Below are 23,843 nucleotides of genomic sequence, written 5' to 3' on the forward strand. Positions count from 1 at the left end.
AAGGACATCAGATAACAGCCAAATATAAAATTGCTGTGCTTAAAAAACCTGTTCACTATCAAATAATTCTCTTTCACTTCACTCACCAAGAATATTTTCATGTCTCATCAGGACAGTCTGGTAGATTTCTGTTTCTCTGAACCAGCTGGCCTCCTCTGTAGTAAAGAACACTTTCACTGCTACCTTTTCACCACGCCACTTTCCCATCCAGACTTCTCCATAGCGACCTTTTCCAATCTGCTTCACCATTTGAATCTGCTTTGCGATGGTCCTTTGAACCTTTGAAAATTAATCAGTCTTTTTAAAGGAAACATTTTACTATGAACCTTGAAATTTTTATTTTCCTGTGGGATGTAGAGTTTGGTGGAATTTTTTTTGTTACTTTTGGAAAAGTTTTGACAGAAAACACTCCTGGTCACCTCAATGCAGTCCAAATTCCAAAGGGGTACGTAACACATTTGAATTAAAATAGGGATGTTTGTTACATACTCAACACTGCTGAGACTCAAGGCTAGGCCTCACAAGAGTCATAAGCCTATCAGAGGTCCAAAACTAGCAAAACCACAAAATTACTTTTTTTTTTTAAGGACAATACTTCCTATCACCTTCCTTGAAATGGCCATGCCTGATTATTTCAAAATATACATTTGGTGTTAGGAATCTCAACCACTACTTACAGAGTTATAACACACATGCCTACATTAATTTTAATAATAATAATTACGTATTAATAAAAAGCAATTCCCTCCCCAAAATATTTGAAAGAACAGCTTTCCAGTGTCTGTGCCAGCTTTGTCAGGGTCTGTACTGTGAGCTAATGCTAACATCATGGGTATTACAAGATCAATGCCCATGGCAGCATTGCAGAGATACTCTTCACAAGATGACAGACCCCATGCAGCAGATGGACTGCCTCTAAATTTAACAAGCTTTTACAGCCACGAAAAATCTCAGGCAAATGGAGACTAATAATCTCATCAGATTGGAGCATGCCTGCAGAACACGTATATCTGAAAGTTCACTAATGTGAGTGGATGCTGCAGCACAACTCGCTGGTATTCGTGGCTGACGCTGCCTCACCCCAATGTAACGGGAGATGAAAATGTCACACTGTTGAGGTACAGCACTGCCAGTTCAATCCACAGCTAATGAGTTTTTGTTTGGTAAGACTTGGTAAGATATTGAAAGAATATTTCCTTCAACACAAGGAGATTTTCATCTGGGCCAAGCAATTGGCAAAATCTGAACAGGTTCAAATTCATGGTCTCTGGTCGGGTTTTGCCACCATCCAGACACAAATCTCCTGCAGTTTACTGCAGCAAGTGAATCTAACTGCACTAACTGAATCCCTCTGAAATCATATTCATTTCATGCAATCCAAAATATTTTTGCAATCTTGACTGACAGAAATGAGTGAAACTTGATTTTTTACAACATTTGCTTCCTTTGTTATGCTTGGGAGGTCCAGTGGAAACCACCAGTTTGGTAATGCCAAGCAGGACTGCCACAACCCCACTGCAGCATGAATGTGCATCCAAAGACAAACTCAAAACCTATTAGGTCAGGCCTATCATCATTCATTTTGTAAGTAAATCACTGGTTTTCATATAAGACAATTTTAAGAAGCATAACATACAGTGGTATTTAAGCAAAGCTATTTCAAATATCCCAGTTTTCTTCTTCTGTCATTTAAACAGAATTCCATTTTTCCAGCCCTGCACTGTATTATTATTAGACTTCCAAGATGGTCGCTTTAGTGCCATTATTTTTGATTAACATCAGTGAAAGCCAACAACAGAGATTAGCCTTAATTTAAAAAATTGATTTATTATCTTTTATACTCTCATATAGTGATTGAACAATAGTTATATTACATTGGAATTTTGCTGTAACATTTTGTAATGTCATTTTAGCATTGTTGCTTTCTATTTTGCCCATTTTAAAAATGCATCCTGAACAATAATGTAGTTATATCAAATAACTTAATTTGTGTAAATATATGTAATGGCATCATAAAGTACATGCAATTACAATACTTAATGATGAAAAGTTCCTTATTAAATTACATTAAGAAAATGAAAAACACATTTCTGTTATGGGTTTTCAGGCGGCAGAATACTATGTGGAAGGCCTTAACCTGGTTTCGTCTTGCTAGAACTGGTCAAATGATTTCCTATGAACAATTTATTTTATTTTAAGGAATTCAGCTCCTTCTTGAATCATAAACCAATTATTATTTCTAAAACAAATAGGTTAATCAAAATTGTTGGCTGAACTGATTTCATAAGCATGCTGAATGATGTGTTCTTGTGAGTTATTTACACTGAGTGGGGCTGGGGGTTTTTCATTTCTTTTGAAATCTGTGTATTTTGCTGCTTGAGCTCTGTAGGTAAGGTTACATGGCCTTTTCTTTTGTCTCCCTGAGTGGAAACAATCCAATTATGAACTATTTCTACTTTCCTGCCATTCAGCTAAATGTGTTCAGCTACTGCAGATGAAAATTTAGACAGACCAACCTTTTGTAAATTTAATATTTTGAGCAGAAAATTCATACCTATGGCTGGGATGCAGTCCCTTGAAAAGCAAAGTTCATTGGAAAGGAAATTGGGAAAAAAAAATGTATGAGAAGGTAGAGACCAACGTGTAGTTCAGCAAACTCTTCAGACAGACCATTTTGCAGCATTTGACCTGCAGCAAACTGTTCTGTCAGAGGTACAGACAGGTCAGGAGACAGAATGCTTGCTGAATGTCATCATATTGACAAATTCTTGGCTAATACTTGTTTGGGGTGTAATATTTGTACCCATTAGAATAAATGTTCTACACAGAAGAGAAACATTACTGGTTAGCACAAGGTGACATTTTGCATTAAATTTGCATCTTACTTTCCTGAAATTATAACCCTGGATGTTTCAGTCTTTGCATAAGAAACAAAGTTAAAAATAAGCAAATAAGCCCTTGCATGGGCACTTTCTATACATTTGTTTCAGGCATGGGCATCACTCTGTGCGTTTCTGGTGAACTCATAGTGGTTGTAGCTGTCTGGGAAATGCAGCAAACATCTCTTGCGATGTGCAAGATCCATTTTCTTCTCTTCCACCCAAAATCACTACTTAAAGAAAAATTGTACACGTTTTTTTGTGAGTAAGGGGAGATGGGGGTTGGGGGGAAGAGTTCCTTGAGGAAAAACACTGGGTCCAGTGGCTGCAAAGTCTCCAGGCTTGAGAGGAGTGGACTGACAGAAGACTGGATGGTTTCTGCCTCACGGAGCAGCGGCACAGCTCTGAGAGCTGCTGAGCAATGCCCCAGCTGGGATGTCACCTGGCTAAGCAGCAGGAATTGGCTTTCCCGTCCACTACAAGAGCAGACCTGGCGACACCACTGAGACCACAGATCCCTCCTTCAAACTGCTCACTGGGACAGAGGAAGGCATAAAGAGCAAGCAGCTATAACCAGCATTGTTCCAGCTTTTTTGGGATCCTGGGAAGAAGGATCCCAAGTCATGCACTGAGTCATGCACCGCTATAAGATGCCCCAGGGTACCTGCTACCCTCATGGGCTGCTGGAAACATTTCCTTTCAGAGAAGTACAACCAAGTTCCTTGTATTTGCTCTGCATTATTACATTTTTTCTGTCATTGTAACAGGTAGGAGCACCACGTGCAGACTAAGACCTTGATGTGGCAGGTGCTATGCAAAAAAAAACCAACCCAAAAACCCCAAAGCAAAAAAGGAAGAATTCCTCACAATTAAATAAATTGGAAGCACTTGTTAGGAATGGTCCTGAACTGCACACAGGATCTCTCCCTTTCCACGGGTGCTAGAAGGACACTGGTATTGGACATAACAGAGCTTTCTTAATGCCTAGAACAAACACAGCCTCTTGCTTAATTTTTAAGGAAATATAAAACTTCCCATTTAATTTCTTCTTTAGGGTGTTTAAAAAAGTTGTGAGGGAAAAAACCAGACAGATAGTACATAGTATTGGAAACTGGACAACCTAAAGTAGTAGCATCACTACAAACTAATAGGTTTGGGAGACAGGAGGGACATATCTGCTCTGACAAATGAAAATTAAATCTAATCCATTTTCTCAGAGGCACTTATTTTAAATAAGTAACCTAGCTTTTTTACCAGTTATTTTTTACCAGTCATGATCCCCAGAAACAAAACCCCCTGGTGAACAGAACTATTTTGCCACAGAAGGTTTTGCCTTTTCAGCAGGCTTAGTAATCCTGGAGTCTGCTCAGAAATAATCACAAACTCCATCCCTGTGCCTTTAACCTTTGAGACTGCCATACTACAAGGGAAAAAAATCCCCCTTGACTTCTGAATGCAAAATGAAGCCTACAAATAAAAAGGTTCCAAGTTTGACAAGTTACAGTTCCCTTTAGAAAAAGACGATGTGTCAGTGTTTGAAACCCTATTGTGTGTTGCACATACAAAGGAAGAAAAGAAGATCAGTGGGCCAGGTGCTGTCCTGTACCCTGGAGTAAATCCGATGTCCTTCCACGAGCTCTCTAAGCCTGTACTTACCCTACACTATCTAAAATAAGAAATGAGCTGAGGTAGAAAAATAACCCTAAGCTTTTTTGGCTTAGCTCACATGAAAAAAACTCCCCTGCTTCTCAAGCAGCTGTTCTCCAGCTTAAATCCTTATCATTTCTGGTAGAGAAAAAAACCCCAAAAACCTAAAAAAAACAACTGAGGACATGTAAATATAATTTTTTGTGCCTCTTCTCCCTCTACTCACTTTTGCCTTTGAAATGTACATTAAAATAGTATTGCTTCCTTACCAGGAGAGGGAGCCCGGAACCACTCCCTGAGCTCTGGGACTGCTCGATCAAATCCTTCAGGGACTCTCCGGGGGGAATGTAGGTCTCATCCTGCTCCAGCCCGATGCTGTAGTGGGGCCTCGTCTCTTGGCGTTTGTATCTGACATTTTACATGAAAGCAAAATGAGTTTTGAATACAATGAACACATGTGCAATGAATAATGCACGCTGTCCTTCGTATTTCCTTCATTTATAGACTAACAGCTTTCTCTGCTTCCCTGAGGAATACACTGGACTCGCTGGCCAAAATTTTTCTATTTTATTTTTAGCAACTGTTTTCAGCATCAAAACTCTAAGTATAACACTCAAAGGCCATGCAGTCTGGGTTAAGTTTGCAAAGCAATCAAGTGCCTTCCTTTCAGAAACTTAAATATGTCTAAAACACTGATCAAGTAAATAACTTTATTTTACTGTCTGCAGTGGATCTTTAGGAGCCAGAGGAGGTAAGGTCATGGGATTTGGGAATATGTTAAAAATGTGTCAAATTATTAAAACATAATGTATGTAGTTTATGATAACATTCTAAACATATTTACTGACATTGCTGTATTTCTTCTTTTTTTTATGATCAGTTCTTCATCAAATAAACCAATTTAGAAGTCTTAGATATATTTCCCTTATAAAAATTTCCCTATAAAATTTGTCCTTTGGCCTTCTCAGTAAAGAATAATCTGTGCTTCTACCTGAATGGCTTTTTAGGATGTTGAGTGAAAGATTCTGTATGGAATACATCACACAGGTATACTTGTGAATAGCACAAAAAAAATACACATTTTTTTTCTCATTATAAAATTACAGTTTCTCATTTCTTTTCTTTAAGGTCCACACTTCTATTTTTTTCGAATTCCTAAGTCTATAAAAAGATAAATGTTGGGAGGAACATTAACAAGCTACCAAAGTAGTCCTTATTTACCTGAAGTAGCAGAATATGATGATAAGCACCAGAAGGATGCTGCAAACAGTCACTGAGATCAGCAGGGCCTTGTGGTGAATGTTTCCTTCAGCAAAGTCTGGGGTTAGAAAACAAGAAAGGTGGAAAATTTAGAAAGGGAGGTGGTACAAAGTCAGTGTCAGAAGTACACTGAGCACAAGATAATCTCCGCTTTTTTCCTAATGAATTCCTGTGCAATACCCCTGGATTCCCCAGGCATTTTACGCACTTCCTCTTTGACCCTCACTGACCAGGACAGAACTGACATCTCCAAAAGACTGTTTGTTTTTTCAGCCCTCACTCAGGCAAAACATCACCTTGATTTGCAATTCCCTGTTTGGCCCTGAATGAAAAATCAATCAAGACCTGTAGCTCTGGGTCTTAAGCTGAGTGATCAGCCAGGACATGCAAAAATCTCTGCCTTTTTTAAACACTCATATTAAGTAGCATCCTATTGAGTAGTTAATATAAAAACACCCCAAAAAAGAGAAAACCCACCAAACTGCATTTATCTTATAAGGGAAGACAGAGGAGACCATTCAACCTCCAAGAAGGCAGGCCATGAGAGGCCTTCAAAGTGTATTTCCATCATTACAGAACAATTTGTCTCTCAGATCCTGATTTAAACACCTGAGCAGGAATTTTCTTCTCCATTTGCTCTACGGCAGCCCTGCGTGCCAGCAAGTCCTTTCTATGCTGGTAGGCAAAACTATCCTTCCAGCAGCTTTTCTGTGAAGCCCTTTGGGAATAAAATGTGTCAAGTAACTTGTAGAAAATGCTGTTACATAAAAACTATTAAAATGTTTCAGTCAACCTTTGTATGGGAGAGTCGTATTATCCTTTAAAGAATAACATTAATCTCCAAATTTGTATTCTCAGCTCAGGCAAGCGAGTCTGACCTTCATGCATGCTTCCCTGCTGAAAAACAAAGACATCCAGCCCTATTCTTTTTTAACCTCCCCTGCTGCCCAAACTCTCAAAATTATAGTATTTCAGCATGTACATACACAAACCACCCTTCCAATAATGGGATAATGCAAATGAGGGCCATGTTTTCTGAAACTCTTCCAGCCTTGCTGTCTTGCATCCTTCACTCCATGCCTGACATATTGTAGAATGCGAGAAATCTATCCTTATTGACTCGTCCTGGAACGATGTTATTATGTTTCAGATTTACAAGGGTAATGAGACCAGGAGATTCCTAAGGGACTCTTAGCTTACTGTCAGAGACTCTTTTATATTAAAGATCCAGCTTCTCCATTTTTTTTTTTGCTCCCAAACAATTTCTTTCCTTCCCCTTTCCACTACAAACAGAGATTGACTACCAACACACCTTGTGATCACACTGGTCATGTTTTAACCTGCCATTACCTGCTCTGGGAGCACTGACCATGTAAACATGCAGGCCGTGGCTGATGCCTTTGGAAGGGGACACTGACATGGTGTCTATTAGGAAAACACTCGAGCCCATCCTTCTGCCTGCCACAGCAGATTTATCCCTGGCCTGCCACTCGAAGCGGGCTGTGGGTTGAAACTGAGAGCCCGCCGGGGAACACAGAGCTCTCTGGTGAAGGCTCGGCAGGGCTGAGGGCTCTGGTTTGTGCTTTGTAAGCAGCCTGTGTCAGCCACCATCTCCCTCTAAAATGTGTGGGTTCTAACAGTTTCAGATGTCACAGCCCATCAGATGAATAAGCAGAGCACAGAGACCACAGAGCAGCATTTTATACCTGGGAGAAACCTGGGTAACTGTCCACAGCAAGGGTTCTCTCACTTCACAAAGTACATGATGGAAGCTGGGCTTTTGTGCTTGGCAGTAATTAAAGCTGATGTCAGACGCAGAGAGAACAATTCAGATCTTATACTTGTGTCTGCTAGATGTTAAAGCCATGGAAATCTGGGCATTTTTGCAGACACAAAGTGTTGCCCATGAACTTGTTCACGCTGTCTGTGCATGTATGAGTACGTACTTTTGGAGAGGGATGATAAACATGTGGAAATCTTGAATCAAATTCCCATAATTTTTAGGGTTTAAGTGATCCAGACCTTATGCTCAATGTTTCTAATGGGCTTCTCCCTTTCAGAAAAGTAAACAAATGCAGTTTGGTTTTCTCAGAGCCTAGAAGGCATTTTGGAAGTGCTGTGTAGGTCTCAGATGAACTTCAGGCTCCAACACAGCAAAATTCTTTGGGTACCCAAATGCAATTATGTGAAGCAAGCAAGGGCAAGGAAAGCATGAAAGACATAGAGGAATGTGTCCTGAACTCCTTGCTGGGAGCAGCTGATAAAGAATTTGACCAGATGCAGAGCTGACCCTCTGGTGGGTGATGTCCCCCACGCCGACAGCGGCACAGCCTTAGCAGTGGTTCACTGTGCACAGCAAAGGCATGCAACTGGCTCTCACAGGAGGGGAGAGTAAGTTCCATATGCCTTTATATTTCTTTGTCTATGTATGATGAGAAGCAGTACTGATGGTGAGCTATTGTCCCACCTTTCAAACACTTCCTGCATTTTTAAAGCACTTTGGCAGAATTTCATTTGCTTGCTCACCTGAGGACTTCATAAACCTGCTGGTGCGTGGACAACACAAGATTAAATGCAAGCCCCCATCCTTACACCAGCAATGTCTGTTTGTTCTGCTGCACTGAGTCAGGCTGAATCTCTTCTCCCGCTCCTCCAGCCCATGCTGTTCCCCCCAGAGCAGCAGGACAAATCTCCCTTTCCCTGCTCTATCTGACCAGGAGGAGGGATGGGGCAGCTCGGCTGTGACTTGGCTGTGGGCTCTGTGGCGAACACTGTGGTAGGTCCTGGTCAGTGCCAGTTTATGTGATGGAGGTACTCTGTCCTTTAGCAAGTCCAGTGCTGTGCTTTTTACTGTTGTGTTACTTGGTAACTGCAAGGTGCCAAGCAGCAGGGTTATGAGAATAAGCAGCAGCTTCCACAGAGGCAGCAGTGAGTGATTACCGGGAGCACGGTGTGGGAAGTGCAAAACAAACACATGGTGGGTTTGGGAAGCTTCTTCACATACCTCGGCTGGCTGATAACAGGGAAGCCCAGCAAACAGCACGTTAACAGCGTCATGTTGTAGGAAAACAGTGGTGCAGGCTGGTGTCAGCGGGGAGCTCGGTGAGACCAAGCTGCCTCTCAGTTACTCTCCCGCGATTTCCCCCCTCCTCCACCACTCGTTTCCCTCGCTGTCATCCACGGGACCATGCTGAGGAGCGCATTGAAAATGCCACCCAGCAGGTTCAGAAGTCAGCATTATCAAAGGGAGAGGAGGTTCTCCTCTCACCCCAGGTCCCTCCAGTTCAGAATGTTACAGTTATCCAAGTAAAAACGGCAGTGAAATCTGAGGCGTGGAGACTGTGTGCACACATCAAACCCCATCATTCCTCCAATCATTCCCTTGCCCATTCATCACTAGCTATACAGGCAGGGAGCCAGACACGGTGGCACCACCACTTCTGCTTATACAGGCTCTAAATCAGTAAAGACTTATTTCTCCTTTTGACTGGTCTCAGCCTGTGCTTTCGCTGGGATTTCCAGGAATATCTTTCATTGTTTAAAGCAGAGGTGTTATATCAGACCTAATTATGATTTTCATTTCCTTAATAAGACAGATGTATAGCTGGCACAAGAACTTAATGGTTTCTCTGGGATATTTTATCCTGCTAGTTCTGTACCAAGATGAGCTCAAAACTTAGGCTTAGCTGTTGTTTCTTCCATCTTATTTAACAAGATGTGCTTTGACCAGTGCTAATTTTTCTGGCTCTCACTTTCATGTATGTGGTCCTCCTTTCCTTTCAGGGGGGAGAGGAGGATAGGGTGTGGCATAAATCTTGCCTTGCAGCACATGCCAGGCCTGGAAAAGCACTTAGAGAACACACAAGTCACTCGCCTTTGTAGCTGTTACCTCGGTGCACAGGTCAATTTGCAGTTCAACAACCTCTGACCTGCAACTGCATGCTTTCCCTAGACTTTGTTTCCTATGAGGTATCACCTCAGAGGTGAGTTCATCAGGAGCCAAATTTCTGTTTTTTAGATGCTGAGGAGCATACGTATCCTTCATGGAACCCAAAGGCTAGAAGGTTATTCCAAGAAGCTTGTTTTTAAGTTCACCTCTCTTTCTTTGTACTTACAGTTTATGTTAAACTTGATATACAATTCTAACACTACTCAGACAATCACAGCCTAACCTAAATGTTTCCAGTAGAAACAATGATCACAGTCACAGTACTGGGCACTGGCAGTAGCATGTATTAACACACAGTATTTGTACCTATTTGCAGTGAGGGCCTATGGCTCACTATGGCTTTTTTTTCTGAGGTTTCACACTAGGATACAGCAGCAACAAATTAAAACAGGCCTGGCACCAAGAATGACATATTTACCTAAGGCTTCAGTAAAGGTGATGACTTCAGCCCTGTTCAGACACATTTATTGAAGCAGTTCTTGAAATGCATTTCTACAAAACACTGTCAGGATGGGGGTAATGTGAGAGCTTATTTAAAAAAAAAAAATCTTCAGAGCGTGTTGAGTGACTGCATCACCTTTCATCTGTCATGCTAAAATACTCATCTTTGCAACACGGAACAGCTAGAACCCTGTGCCAACTCTCTGAATTTTTTCTTTTAAAAAATATTCTCTCTGCTGTTTAATGGGTCTGCCACCATGGTTCCCAAGTGATACTTTATTTACCCTATATACACAGAGAACAAACCCAGCATCGATCCAAACAACCTCTGCCACTACCAGAAGTTTGGTTTATTGCTTTCTGTATAAGCAGATAGTATTGCCAAATAACTAAAATCTTAATAAGATGGATGCTTAGTGTTAGGCACTGATTCAGTATTTAAAGTAGACCTAATGTAGAATAAACTCAGCCAGTAGCATGAAGAAATCATGGCAGTATTTTCCAAATTGATATTTAATGAAAGACTAAGGAAGTGTGAACAAATATTGATGGCTTTATGGAGCTTTTCTCTCAGTCCAAAGAACTTTTTAAAATTAAATAAACCAACAAAGTAGTACATAACTCTTCTGCTGGAAGTCAGAATTTTATGAGGTTTTGCTGCCTTAATGCCTTGCTAGTAAACAGTGTGGTATTTACATAGCACTCTCCAAGGGCCTGACTCTGCAGCCCATCTGTGCAGGATTTCACAGGTCTGAAGGGAACAGCTTACATGAGTGAAGGCTCTCTCTGAGCATGCATTCGTGTAAGTATCTGCTGTTTGTGAAATTAAGAGTGCATCTGCACACCAATCTGGATCTCCAACACCGAATGCCAGGATTATAAATTCTCCTGTAACTCCGAACTCACTCAATGCAGACTATCACAACTCCTGCCGATGCCAAGAGTTTGTTATGGATGTATTTACACTTTCTTAGGAATACACTTCTGTAAAATGTATTCTGAACATCCAGACAAAAATAGTTTTACCAGCTTTCAGAAAGTGGTGTTTAAACAAACAAGCAAAAATGCTAAAACCTTGCCTCAGCATCTACTAAGTTAATACACGTCCATTTGCTCTAGAATAAATTTTTTTTAAAAAAAGTGTGTGAGTTCTTACATTCTATTTTCACCTACATTTTTCACATAAAAAATACACTTCAGTGAGTCATTATTGTCATAGTGCTGGACGATCAGGTCTTTCAAAGAATAAAAACTTAATAGACTTGAGTCAACTTGAGCTGACCAATTTGTATGTGGTGTTACGAAGGACGGCAATGCATGTTGCAGGGACTGGAGAGAGGATTCCATTTTATTATCAGGCTAAAAAAATACACAGCAAGAGTCAACCTGTGGCATGACCAGCCTAGGTCTTTGAGATGATCTCTGGTAGCTCAGCAGGTCTGCACTAGGACAGTATCATGCAACTCTAATGCATCTCATGTTTGCTGCATGTGTGCAACAGAAGTAACAGCAAGCATCAGCACCACTCCACACACAACCTACAGGAATGGAGGGACACTGTTTAGTGCCATTTACGTCTCTAATCACATGCATTTGGATAGGGGTGCTTCAGTCTGGGCTCTGTTTTCCCCTAAGGCACAAGGACCAACAGCAGGAAAAGATCAGTTTAGGACTGGATTTTGTTCCCCTTACCTCGATTCTTCAGTGGTGGCAACGTAGGGTGAAGGTGCTTGTTACAGTAATCTTGGCCTGTGCAACATTCAATAGATCTTCTTTGGTGTGGAATAGGAGTGTCCTGCAATAAGCAATTTAATAGAAAGCAAGTCATTCCCTGTGTTGTAAATATACATGACCATTCTGGCACTTGAAAGATGTGCCTGCTAGCTGGACTGCAATCTGCTACAGATTTCTAGGATCTGTGGAGTAAGGATTTCTGCCAACCAGCATATCCAGCAATATTTCATCTAGATAATTAAGACATTAATTCACTCCTAACTTACTCCTGTTAGTGCCTTAATGCTGCAGAAGGGACTGACTTTCTCTAATGGTGCAAGTCAGAACTGTGAAAGTCACATACACCCATCAGTTAGACCAAAAATGAGTTAATATGGGTATCCAAAACAGGTTAGCCAGGATAATACAAGAATTGCTGCGTGGACTAATTTAGCTGCAGCTTCTGGTCTTGTGAGAATAAAATACCTTCCATTAGCCTTAATTAGACCATTCCTATACTCATCTAAAACCATTTAAGTTTAACATGAGGAAAGGCAACTACCTTAAAACCACCATGCTTCATTGTCCGTACCCCTTCCATTCCTGCAGTGATACTTGTTTTCCATCAGGTGATCACTGTACTTGAAGGGAATATCTGGCACCAAAAATCCCAAACCAAAGTGCAACTGCATGTAAAACATAGACATTGCTGCAGTCCATCAAATAATATCCTAACTAACTTCAGCTAGCATGGAGATTTGAGGAGTTAAGACTGCAATTCTCTAAATTCAAAGGTCCTCTGAGTAGGAATGTTACTAGTAACAGCAGTGCCAAAACCAAAAAGATGAGTTATTATTAGGAGCAGCTATAGTGTCATCTTTTGGGGATAGAAATGCACTCCCCTCAGCAATTGATACAGATCAACTATCTGCCAAATGAACAGAAGTGAAAAACATGGACACAGCAATGTCTGTTGACTGCACTTTAATTGAAAACTATCAAAAATTCAAGTGACCCTCTGGCAGAAAATGCTTCCTCACCCGACACTGGAAGTCTGAGCCCTCTAATCCAAGACATCCCTTGGTGACTAAATGTCCACCGGACTCATCTTCTTCTATTATGGTGAAGCAGTAGCCATCGGTGCTGTGGATTGGAAAGAATGAATCAGGAAAAGGCACAGAAGTGAAAAATATGCTGTTGAATATTGTCTTAAACTTTTCTCCCTGCCAGGCAAATCTGCCATTCACAAATTGACACGCAGGGGCTGCTGCGGACCAGCTCCTGCACACACAGAGGAGGCTCTGCCTTGGAGCTGTGCACTTACCTTTGCAGCATTTCACAGCCCACGCCCGACTAGCAAGCACCCCAGTTCTCTGCCTGTGGTCATTAGTGTGTTAAGATTTTGGAGACCTATACAAAGCAAGCTTCAGTGCTACACAAGGTCTGCCTTGAGTGCAGGAACAAGGCACCGGTATTTGCACCATGGTAGAGACCTGAAGAAACACTTTGGAGATACTAAGTGTAAAATATTATCAAGAGTGATTCGTGATTCCTGTTTTAACCATATTATGAACTGCAACACTCTTGTGTATGAGTCCTTGAGTTATCATCAACACCCTTCATAGATGTTTACTCGGGTCATAAGCCTGAAGTGATCCATAATGCTTCCGTTTACAAGAACGTGCACCAGGGAGGGCAAATATACTAACAGATGGCTAGATGGTGCTGGTGATAAATGTCCTTCCTTGATGAAGGTCAAACGCCTGAATGCTATGGAAAGAGGGGCTGGAGGGCATGGAAAGGGTGGCTGCATTTTATTGAGACTGCTGTACATTAACTTCTCAGCACTCTCAAGGAGATACATAACATGTAGGAAACAAAACTGACTGATTTGCAGGAAGAAGATCCAAAAAGAAAGAAAAAACTCTTTAATATAAGATATTCAAGGCACAGAAGAATAAAATACTCTGTTATTTCCCCAGGAAAATAACACTGGCTATTACGTGCAATGAGTATTTTTCATAAGAGAAGAAACAAACTCAGTTAAAACAAGGAAATAAAAAGAAAAAAAGATTAGAAAACTTAAATACAGCAAAATTTCAGATGATTTGCTCCTTACTTGAATGAAACAAGAGTCTAAAGAGCACCAGCAGCAAAGGCAATGAAGATGTAGGAAACGAGAGGCATGGTTACACATTTAAGAGACAAACACAATTTGTAAGTATTAGCTACACAACAGAGAGATGCTGCATAGGATCACGTCAAACATCTTCCGTGGCATACTTTGATATTAGTGGGGCAGGGCCTAGCCACGGTAAGCTTATTACTTTAAAAAATAATCTATCATGGGTTACTGACTTCTGGATCTGAAAAGTAACCAGCTGCAGGTTATAAATGACTTTCTTGGAGAAGCCAGCGATGACTTCTACCCTCCTTTGACATTGTACATACGAGCGAGGCAAAGGAGACAGCGACCCTTCTGGGCAGCAACCACCTTGATTTCATTGCTTAAGCTGAAAAGATAGGAACAATAGGATTGCCAGGAGAGACTGTAAGGAATCCATTAGAGTAGAATATTATATTAGATTAGGTTTTATTTGTTTGCATGGTGCCTTTGATTCGAAGTAATGAGTAAGTTTAACCCAGGGGACAGAGCAACAAAACAATAAATTGCCATCAAATGAAATACAAAAATGGACTCCACAGCTAACAGTCCTCAGGAAAAAACCCAAAACTCTTGGTTTATCAAAGAAAAGCAGAGGGAGGAAAAGTCAAATTGTTTGCAAAAGGGAAAAAAAGAAACAGAAAGTCAGCAGCTTTAATTCTGTTTTTCTGACTTGTCATATGGGATTCTGATTCTTAGCTCACTTCTGAAAATTAAATTTAGGCTCCTCATGCACTTTACTCCCTCTAGAAATTTTACTCCCTCTAGAAATTTTACTCCAAATTTAAAAAGAAAAAATCAGATTGGAATGAAGAAGTTATAAAGCTCCAACAATAAGAATAAATCATGTTCTTTACAGACATTAGAATAATGAAGGAAAAGTGAGAGAAAAAATAGCATTGCTAAGCAGAATAAACACTGGTAGAGCTTGCTCCTACCTCTAAGAAAAACAAAAACAAATCCAAACAACAAAAAGTTTTCATGCAATAAGAACTCATTATCTTTTTGAAAATTTCTGAGGTGTTTGGGTGAGAGGGAGGAGTGACTCTTCTGAAAAGAAAGAAGGATCTCCTACCTGCCTTCCCCCTCCTGCCCCTGACCTGTTCTCCTGGTTCACAGGATGTCAGATGGACCACACACTGCAAGTAAAGGGCAGGGCACACCCCTGCAGCTTTATTGATTACCCCACCTCATACCTGCCTATGGTAGAAATGGAACTGTTCTTACTAAGATAGCAAGTAACAAGTCAGAGATGTGCGCACAGTCTCAAATTTTGTGTTTATTATGGTGACTACACAAAGAAACATCTGTATGTCACTGGTACAAGTAAAGCAGTATGAAAAACTTATTCTTCGCTTCCTAGGAAAAAAATCTGCAGTACAGAACTGGTATTTTCTTAAAATCTGCAATTTGAATTCTAATTTTGTGTAATTTGATCCTGCAAATGGTGTGTAAAGAAGGAATTCAATGTGATGTTACTGGATACATCTGGGTACACATCCAGTAACCTCCTCCACTGAAGCACCATCTTATAAGAGTATAGTGCAGGAGAGTGATTAAATTCACTTGGACATGATTGCTAATAAGCACAGATTTGCTATGTTACATATTTGCCAAGAGTGAAATTTTACAGCTGAGCCAAATACCAGGAAAATAAAGGGAGTTAACAGAGGAACACTGACAGACACTGATAGAGAAGGTACTGCTACAATTACACATTACCACAAAGAAAGAAGGGACCTTAACTCAGACCTTTCCTAAATGTCAGAAGAGAGGAACCAAGGCCAACAGCTTTGCAGATGCTCACACAGATGTCCTCACTGGCCAGCAGCCATTTCTCACAGGAGATGTGATTCCTCAGCTACCAAAACCTGCCTGCTGAAGGTTTCCCATCCAGCTCTGTGCGTGATACAGCCAAGGGTGACAATATACAACTTTAAACAGCAGCATCTTTCCCTCATTCAATGCCTATCACAAAGAGACAGGTAACTTTCATAACTTGATGAAAAGACCCCATATCTTTATTTCAAATGAGTCCATACAAGTGGTATTACTTTTGTCCACTCCTCCTCTATATATTTCCAATTTTGTTACCAGAAAGAGCAAGATCATCTTTTCACTTCCATCCAAAGCAACATGACAAGTCCTTGTGCTCTTTTTTAAATGATCAAAAAATTCCCTGCATGAAGGACTAAATTCAAAAATAAACATAAACATTAAAAAATTGAAAGGCTAACATCTAAGATCTCACCATAGCTCCTTTATCAGAAAACATTCAGCTTTTCCCTAAAAATCTAAGTTGCTTAAAACAAAAGTTGCCTGAACTCAGTGCTTTGGCTACTGTCAAAGTCTTCCTTCTTCTACATACCAAAGTACAAAGAAAATTCAATCATATCATCTGGAGAACAGAAGAATGAAAATAACACCACTCAAGTGAATTATCACCTCTGGTAACACTGCAAAAGCTACCTAATTATTTTATTGCTTTAGATAACCAAAGACACAGTTGGGCAGAAATACGATCCGGTAGGCAACACATAGGAACTTAAACTTTATCAGCCCAATCTTTAAAACTGTCAGCATTTATTTGTGCAAGAAAATAGAGTGTGACAAGGCACCTAATTAGCTTCTGCCTTTACTGCAATTCCATTACAGTCAAAGCCAATTAGACGTAACACCACATTTTAAAATATGCAATTAATTATGATTAGACACAACTGTCCGTGCATTCACTTTGAACACACAAAACTTGAAATGGAACAGTAAAACAAGGCCCTGGTTGTGTTCAAAGCAGCTTTGACCTTCTTTACTGAAAGCCTTTTATGAACCACACGGATGTTCAGAAAGAAAAATTAAGTTTCAACATGCAGCAGTTTAACACATCCTTTACAAGCAGAGGATTGTGAGCCTTCTCCAAAGGTTTTAACTGTCAGGGCCTTGAGTGCACTAACATTTTTCAATTGGCCAGAGTGGCCCCATTTGTGATCCCTCTTCCCCTCTACACAGAACCCCTGAGCAGTGGTACAGGGGTGCCTGTCTCCAGCCATGGGAAGGGCTATTGAAGGAGCTGTCTCTGCCCGCTGTGTTCAGATATCCGTGGGGAAACGCGGTCCTGCTGAGTGAGGACATGGCCAGCCTTGGCATCAGCCTCAGCTCCTGGCTTGGCCCCCTTTTGCTTCACCCTGGCGTTAACCCTCCCTTGATGAGCTCACCCTGTAATGGGTCTTCCAGAACTCACTGTGCTCACAGACTGCCCCATTTTTAAAAGCACACTCTAACTAGAGCTACTGCTTTTCTGCTGAGATAGAAAACCATTCTGTCTTTTAAGCTGCAGTGTTATCCTTAGCTCTCTAAAGTATTGTTGGATTTAAAGTGCAGAACTATAAAGAAAGGGAAATTCTGTATAGGAGCACAGCAGGCTGTCAGAGGATTTGATATACATGTGATTAAAGAATATTGGCTTTTAAATTTCTACAAATACAGTTATGGAGAGGATTTTAAATGGCCACCAGATGTCCCCATTTTTATATAAACACTCAGACCACTGGTACTATGGGCAGGATCTATACTTCAAAGATGAATACCTGTGGTAGCAGATAAAAATCTTCATGTGAGATGATAGACTGCTTTTTATGAGAAAATTTTAATGGTGACTGCAATAGGACTAGCTATTCTATTTTGAGAGCATTAATTTAAACACAGCTGGAAATGCTTTTCCATTGAACTTTCAGAGGTTCTTGCTCCTGGGCTCATAAAATACTTCACTGCTTTAGTAAGAACCCTGGTAAGTACAGTGGCTGATGCTCTCCAGAGCCCAAGCCCTGGCTGTGGATGTACTCAGTGAATTTCCTGGGTGTCAGAGCTTTGACAGGCCCTTGGGTGCCCTAAAACACACTGGCTTATTCCTGTTGGGCCAGCAGGCCAAACTTTGAAGGTCCAAGCACAGCCCAAAGCACAACAGATTGACAAGAGGTTTGATTTTTAAATTTTTCTTAGAAATATAAAATGCAAAAGGCTTTTAGTGGCTACATTTGAGGCAAGCAGATAATTAATGCAATAACTTTTAATCTGAAGCAATTTATTCTTCAGACAAACACTGCAATTAATACTTCTTGAACTTCAAAATGAAGAAACTTCCTTTATAGTGAGGCTCAGTGATTCCCCAAGTGCTTTACAATTGTGCCAACAGTCATTCACACAGGATAAAATACGAAAGTTACTGCCTAACTAGTAGGATGATCCCAAAACTCAGGGGAAGTGAATAATCCCTCCCAGCCTGGTTGGTTGGGCTCAAATCTTTTGAAACTTGGTCTCTACCCAGCCAACTAACCAGATATGTAATAAGCAGCTAACCAGACACCTAATAACCACTCTTTCCCAACAGTAAACTCAGGATCCTATTTTCTCTGTCATCCATAATTCCAGCTGGGTAGAAGGGAATTTAAGAAAGGAATGGTTACCCTAACAGTTAAACAGATGCAGGGAAAACAAGGGGTCCTTCACACCTCACTGCAGCTCTCACGCCAAGGCAGTGGGAGCCATAGCAATGATCGCCATCATGAACAGGATTACTGCTGACAAGCCATGAAGGCAATGCATTTAAACTAATTTAATTTGTTTTATATTACTCCAAACTCCTCAGCAATTTTTAATTTATGCTGTTGCTCACTGGGCAAGTGGCAAGGTGGGTACTGCTCAGGTGAGAGCACAGGGCAGGAAAGAGGAGTTGATCTAAAGCAAGTCTCCTGACTGTTCCAGGAAACTTCTGACTGGACAGAAAAGGGATTAATATTTGGGGTAAATTCCAGCTTTAAGTATTATTTTGATGTCTAAATTGGAAAAAATAATTCTGTCACCAAAGAAGAACATTCAAGCCTGAAGTCTTCAAAGATTTGAAGACAAAAGGGGTTACAATTTTGTGCTTTATTGCCACTTAACTGCCCATCCTTGGGCATTAACACCTAAAAAAAAGTTTGACATTTGACACCAAAAGGGGGACTCTGAAGAGAGCTTCCTTAAAGTACTGCAGTGAGGGAAAATGCACAAATCCATTCTAACAGGACATTTACTCTTAGTTCCATGAAAAATACTTAATGTCAAGGATGCCTACAAAGCGATGTGCAACAGCAGGCCAACCCAGCTGGGGTATAAACCTTGTTCAGTTGGTTCCTTAACATTGATCCCTTTGTGCTTCCTAAATCATGGATTTAAAAGTCATCTGCAACTTCCCTGTTGCTGCGTGTGTGAGACAGCACATGAAAGCTGTGGCTCTTGCTGGGCAGGAAGAGGAAACAGCTGATTTACACTGTGGGGGATCTGCAAATTGATATCAGAGTGGGGTTTTATAGCTTTCAAACTGACTGCCGTGTGAGAGCAGTTAGGTCTAACTCCTGGCTGGAGCATGGGTTTGTAGGAAGAGGTTAAAAAGGGGAAATGGTATTTACAGCTGTCACCAAAACTCTGATACATTTTAGTAGGAAACTGCAGGCTGAGAAGAATTAAGTCAGGCTGTAAAACTACACTCAAAAATCCAACAAAGCAATCGGTATCTTCAGCAACCTTAGACCTCCCCATTTATCTTTTAAATATGCTGCCTTGAAGAGCTGACACAGTGTTTGACTATCTCACCTCAAACAGCTCTGCATCTCCAGCTGGGCTCAATCTGTGCCCTGCTTCGATGCTTCTCTGACTCTCACAGCTCCACCAGGCTATGAGCTGATAGTTGGTATCTCCAGTATCACACCTGCTCCAGCTAAGCAGAGAAGTTTAAATTCCTCATATGGAGCACGAAGAGCTCAGCCCAACTTTGCTGCAGCTAAAACAAACTCTACCTGCATCTCAAGCCAAGACAGAGGTTCACTGAACCTTCATTCAACCTTCATTCAACAGCAATTGTATGTGTCCAGCAGGAGCTGCTTTTGGGTAGGGCAACAGCAGCTTGGTCCCACCACAGGTACCCTCAGTCACCTCAGCTTGCTTCAGCCAGTGCAGAGCCTTCAAAGAGCTTGTGCACATCTGGACCTACCTGTCCCCCAGGGAGCCAAAAGGTCCTGAGGAAGCAGAATCCAACCCAAATGAGAAATCTGTAGTACTCTAAGAATGAAATCAAACAGAAGGCTAGAGCGAGTAGATTAAAACACTCAACAGTTCACCTCAAGATCGTTTTCCTTTCAGCACAGAAACAAAAAAAAAAAAACCCAAAGCCTTCAGAACCTACAGATACAGCTGTTGCAGACACAAAGACAGACCAGGGTTCTTATAAATAGTGTTCTATTGAGACTGATTATAAATTTATAAGCATTTACTGACATTTCAATATATCTCCATTAAGTGTCCTCTCATTAAATGCATGCACCTTTAAAAACAAAGTTCGACCTTCAGAATATTTCATATGCAATGCATTAAAACAAGTATTATCTAAAACAATAAATATGTATATACCCTAACAAAAACAACCAAACAAAAAAACCCCAACAAACAACCATGTAGCTGATATCTAGGTAAAATTTACTTCTGATTTTCAGACACAGTGAAAACCAACTCACTTACATATTACTGCTTAAACAAAACCTGCGACACCCAGCTTGGGATTGCTGAGCTACCACAAATACATTTTCCCATGTTTCATCACCAGATATCCCACAAACCTGCAGGTACTGTTGACTGAGTCCTCGGGGCAGTGGTGGTGGCACTGGCAGGACAGCTTCTTCTGGGGAGGAGCAGGGGCCGTACTCTCACCATCTTTTCTGCTCTCCATGCTCAGCTTGCCAGAACTTCGCAAGGGCATTTTGTCTAGAAAATTGGCTGTAAGAGAGGAAGAAAAAAAAAAGCAGTTCTAGGCTGCATTGCAAGACTTGAAATGAAGGCTTTAAACTACTTCTACCCATCAAAATTTAAGAAAGTTATTTGAGTTGAGTGTTCACTACAGAGTCCTTTTCTGTAGTTTGAAATGGTCACCATGTTTGAGGCTCATTGGACCTCGGTGGTACTAGATCAAAGGTGCTGATGTTCAAGTTCTGCCACTGCCAAGAGATATATTTTGCTTTTATTATTATATATTGCACAGTACTCACAGCTTTTCTTCTGTTGCATTACACAGGTCAAATCCTTGGTTACACCTCTGAGCTTTCTTTATCTCTACAGCACTTGGCACAGATCTGTAGCCACTGAACCCCACTAAAATCAATGGGATTTATGGTACTCCAGGCAGAACAGAACATGGGCATCCAATTTAACAAAGACTTAACAGAAAGTGATATTCTTTCAAGTTCAGCAGCATGTTCTGTCACTGAATTGCAAAAGCACTGCTTGGAAAACAAGGGAAAGAGCTAATTTCTGTAAAAGAAAAGTCTATAAACAAAGTAAAGGACAAGAATGTGGTTTAGAATGAACAATGCTGAAATATATAAAGATGACTATTTCTAAAAATATCAGAGTACTGAATCTCCATGGAGCTGGTGGAGTACAGCTGGACATGCTGGTGATAGGCTAGGAGTTGTTTAAGCAACCTCCTCCCCCCAGCTCTACTCATAAATACCAGCTTTCAGTCCTTGTGAATGTTTTAAGCCTCAAAGACAAAAATGAGATTAGCATGAAAAGCTTCAACTGGCAGTTCCCCATTTCCCTTTTGGTTCCCTGTAAGAAATCTTACCAAAGAGTCATTTACAAGCAGCTTTCTCCAACAGAGTAGTTGAAGAGCAGGCTTGAAGTTCTTGATTTACTGGTAAGTCTTTAGAAACAATTGGTATTATAATTATTTTTATTGCCCTTTACTCTAAAATTTCCCCAAATCTCCATCATTAGGACTCATATATTGTGGAGCTGACAAAAAAAAATTACCCTTTTTAGCTCCCTACAAAGAGATAAGGTGGGCCAACAGGCAGAGGGGATGGGGACAAGTAGCTACACTTCAGGGCTTGGATGGCAATCAACAACTGAGGTGAGAGTGAGGCTGAACGACTCTGAAGCAGTAAGGCTGGAGGAAGCACTGGGCTGTTCTACCAGTCCTTGCCTTTAAGAGGACTGAAAAAGCCCAGTCTGGGCTCCTGGGTTCATGGGACCCACCAGGGCACATCATGCCTCCAGCTGCATACCCCTCCTGGCCTGTGCCAGCTCTGGTAGCACAGGATAGGCACGGACAGGCACTGGGAACAACTTGCAGACAGGCTTTAGTTTTCTTCCGTGTAACATGAGGGTATGCAAGCTTACCCCCAGCAAAGGCAGGAAAAAGGAGTAACTTGTTAGCTCTGGGAGAAGTGGGGCTTTACACATAAGAACACTGCATTTAGAGAAGTGCTAGCTTTTTTAGCATCATAGCCCTTCTTCTTGCACATTCCTTGCACAAGAGGTGTATTAATAATATTAAGGTGACACACATGAAAGAGAATCATTCACCATGCCAGACTAATACTCCTATCAAACACAAAACTCATACAGCTTGACCTTTGCTCAGTACCTCTGTATCCCACTGAAACTGACTGGCTTTTTGATTAGCTCACCTCTTTCCAAAGTCAAACCAGAACACCAGTTACAAAACATATACAAACTATGGGCTTGTAACCCTTGTGCCCAGCATTAAGATATAAACTGGATTCATGACACAACTGGCTGTCAGTCCCATACTGTTTCTACTAACATTTGGCAAAATTAGAACTAAATGCATGAGTTCATTCAAGATGCATTGTGTGTATGTGTGGCTGTGTACTTGCAGCTGTACCTTAGTACAGTAGATGCTTAAATTAAGGGGAAAAAAAGGAAATTTTGTTTATTTCTCCTAATATGATTACACAGCCTGTGTATAACAAAGTAATATCAACAGATGTTTGCTCCCTGGGTCACAGGATTAGGGATTACGTAAATTCTCTTTCAATCAGCAATTTTTGCAATTCTTGTCTGTATTACTTTGTTACCATTGAATGGGGAATGTTCAGCTATTAATGTTCCTGTCTAGAATTTTCAGACTTCAAGCTCATGAGGCAACCAAGTGAACTTCTAACTCATGAGAGTAATAATTTGCTCTGTACATCATGTCCATGGCTCTTTTTACAAGCTATTTGCAGTTTCAGCAGTGATCTTTCCCCAACAAGGAGTGTAAAGACAACAGCATCTTGCACCTAGCACAAAAAAAAGGGGAAAGGTTTAATTACACATTTGATGGTGCCTGAATATGCTAAATTTAGACAGCTAAATACCATCCTAGTAGTATATACAATCATAGATCATTCCTTTTTCCAACAAGCATATAAGTCAGTCATATCCCAATTCAGACTGTGCCACATCACTCAGGGATGTGATCATGAACAGCTTCTGCAAAACCTGCCCTAAACAACAACAGCTTACACCCAGAGACCCGGCTGTACTCCCAGATAGAGTAAGACAGGTGGAAGTTGCTGAATTAGAATCAAAACTCTGAAGTACCATCAAAGCACCACAGGTGGCTATTTAGAGATGTAGCTTACTTTTTTAGAAAATACAATACAGATAGGCTCTCATTCAAATTTACACTCTCCAAGAGCTGTAATTAGGAATGTAGCCTAGGATTGTGCTTTCATCTAATGCCCAGGGTTAAAATTAGTGCAAAATCATTGCAGTTCGGCATCAAATTTAAATCAGATAAAACTAAGATGCAGGAATAAGGTATTTTAAATCAAGCTCTTTTCTGTCTTCTAAAATGTAAAACTCTCCTCACTCTATTCTCTTGCTCCTTTCATGCCTTCATTTCCTGGCTGCTAGCTAAATTGATGGGCAGAACTTTTGCCTCTGAAATTCAGGTGTCTCACCTAACAGATAA

At 40.8% G+C, this 23,843-nt stretch overlaps 1 protein-coding gene across 6 annotated transcripts in view; it reads right to left on the reverse strand.

The window, feature by feature from the left end:
* The window catches only part of BMPR1B (bone morphogenetic protein receptor type 1B), a 234,450-nt gene that overhangs the window by 9,063 nt on the left and 201,544 nt on the right, over positions 1–23,843 (reverse strand). For all 6 annotated transcript variants that reach the window (XM_048303633.1, XM_048303634.1, XM_048303635.1 and 3 more), the window contains 6 exons: positions 20,701–20,857; positions 12,930–13,032; positions 11,869–11,971; positions 5,748–5,844; positions 4,796–4,934; positions 87–279 (listed from right to left, as the gene is read on the reverse strand). In XM_048303633.1, the coding sequence (XP_048159590.1) occupies positions 87–279; positions 4,796–4,934; positions 5,748–5,844; positions 11,869–11,971; positions 12,930–13,032; positions 20,701–20,840 (775 nt within the window). In that variant the 5' untranslated portion in view covers positions 20,841–20,857. The remainder of the gene's footprint in view (positions 1–86; positions 280–4,795; positions 4,935–5,747; positions 5,845–11,868; positions 11,972–12,929; positions 13,033–20,700; positions 20,858–23,843) is intronic.

Source organism: Corvus hawaiiensis, chromosome 5 (genome assembly GCF_020740725.1).
Source record: "Corvus hawaiiensis isolate bCorHaw1 chromosome 5, bCorHaw1.pri.cur, whole genome shotgun sequence".
NCBI classification, from domain to species: domain Eukaryota; kingdom Metazoa; phylum Chordata; class Aves; order Passeriformes; family Corvidae; genus Corvus; species Corvus hawaiiensis.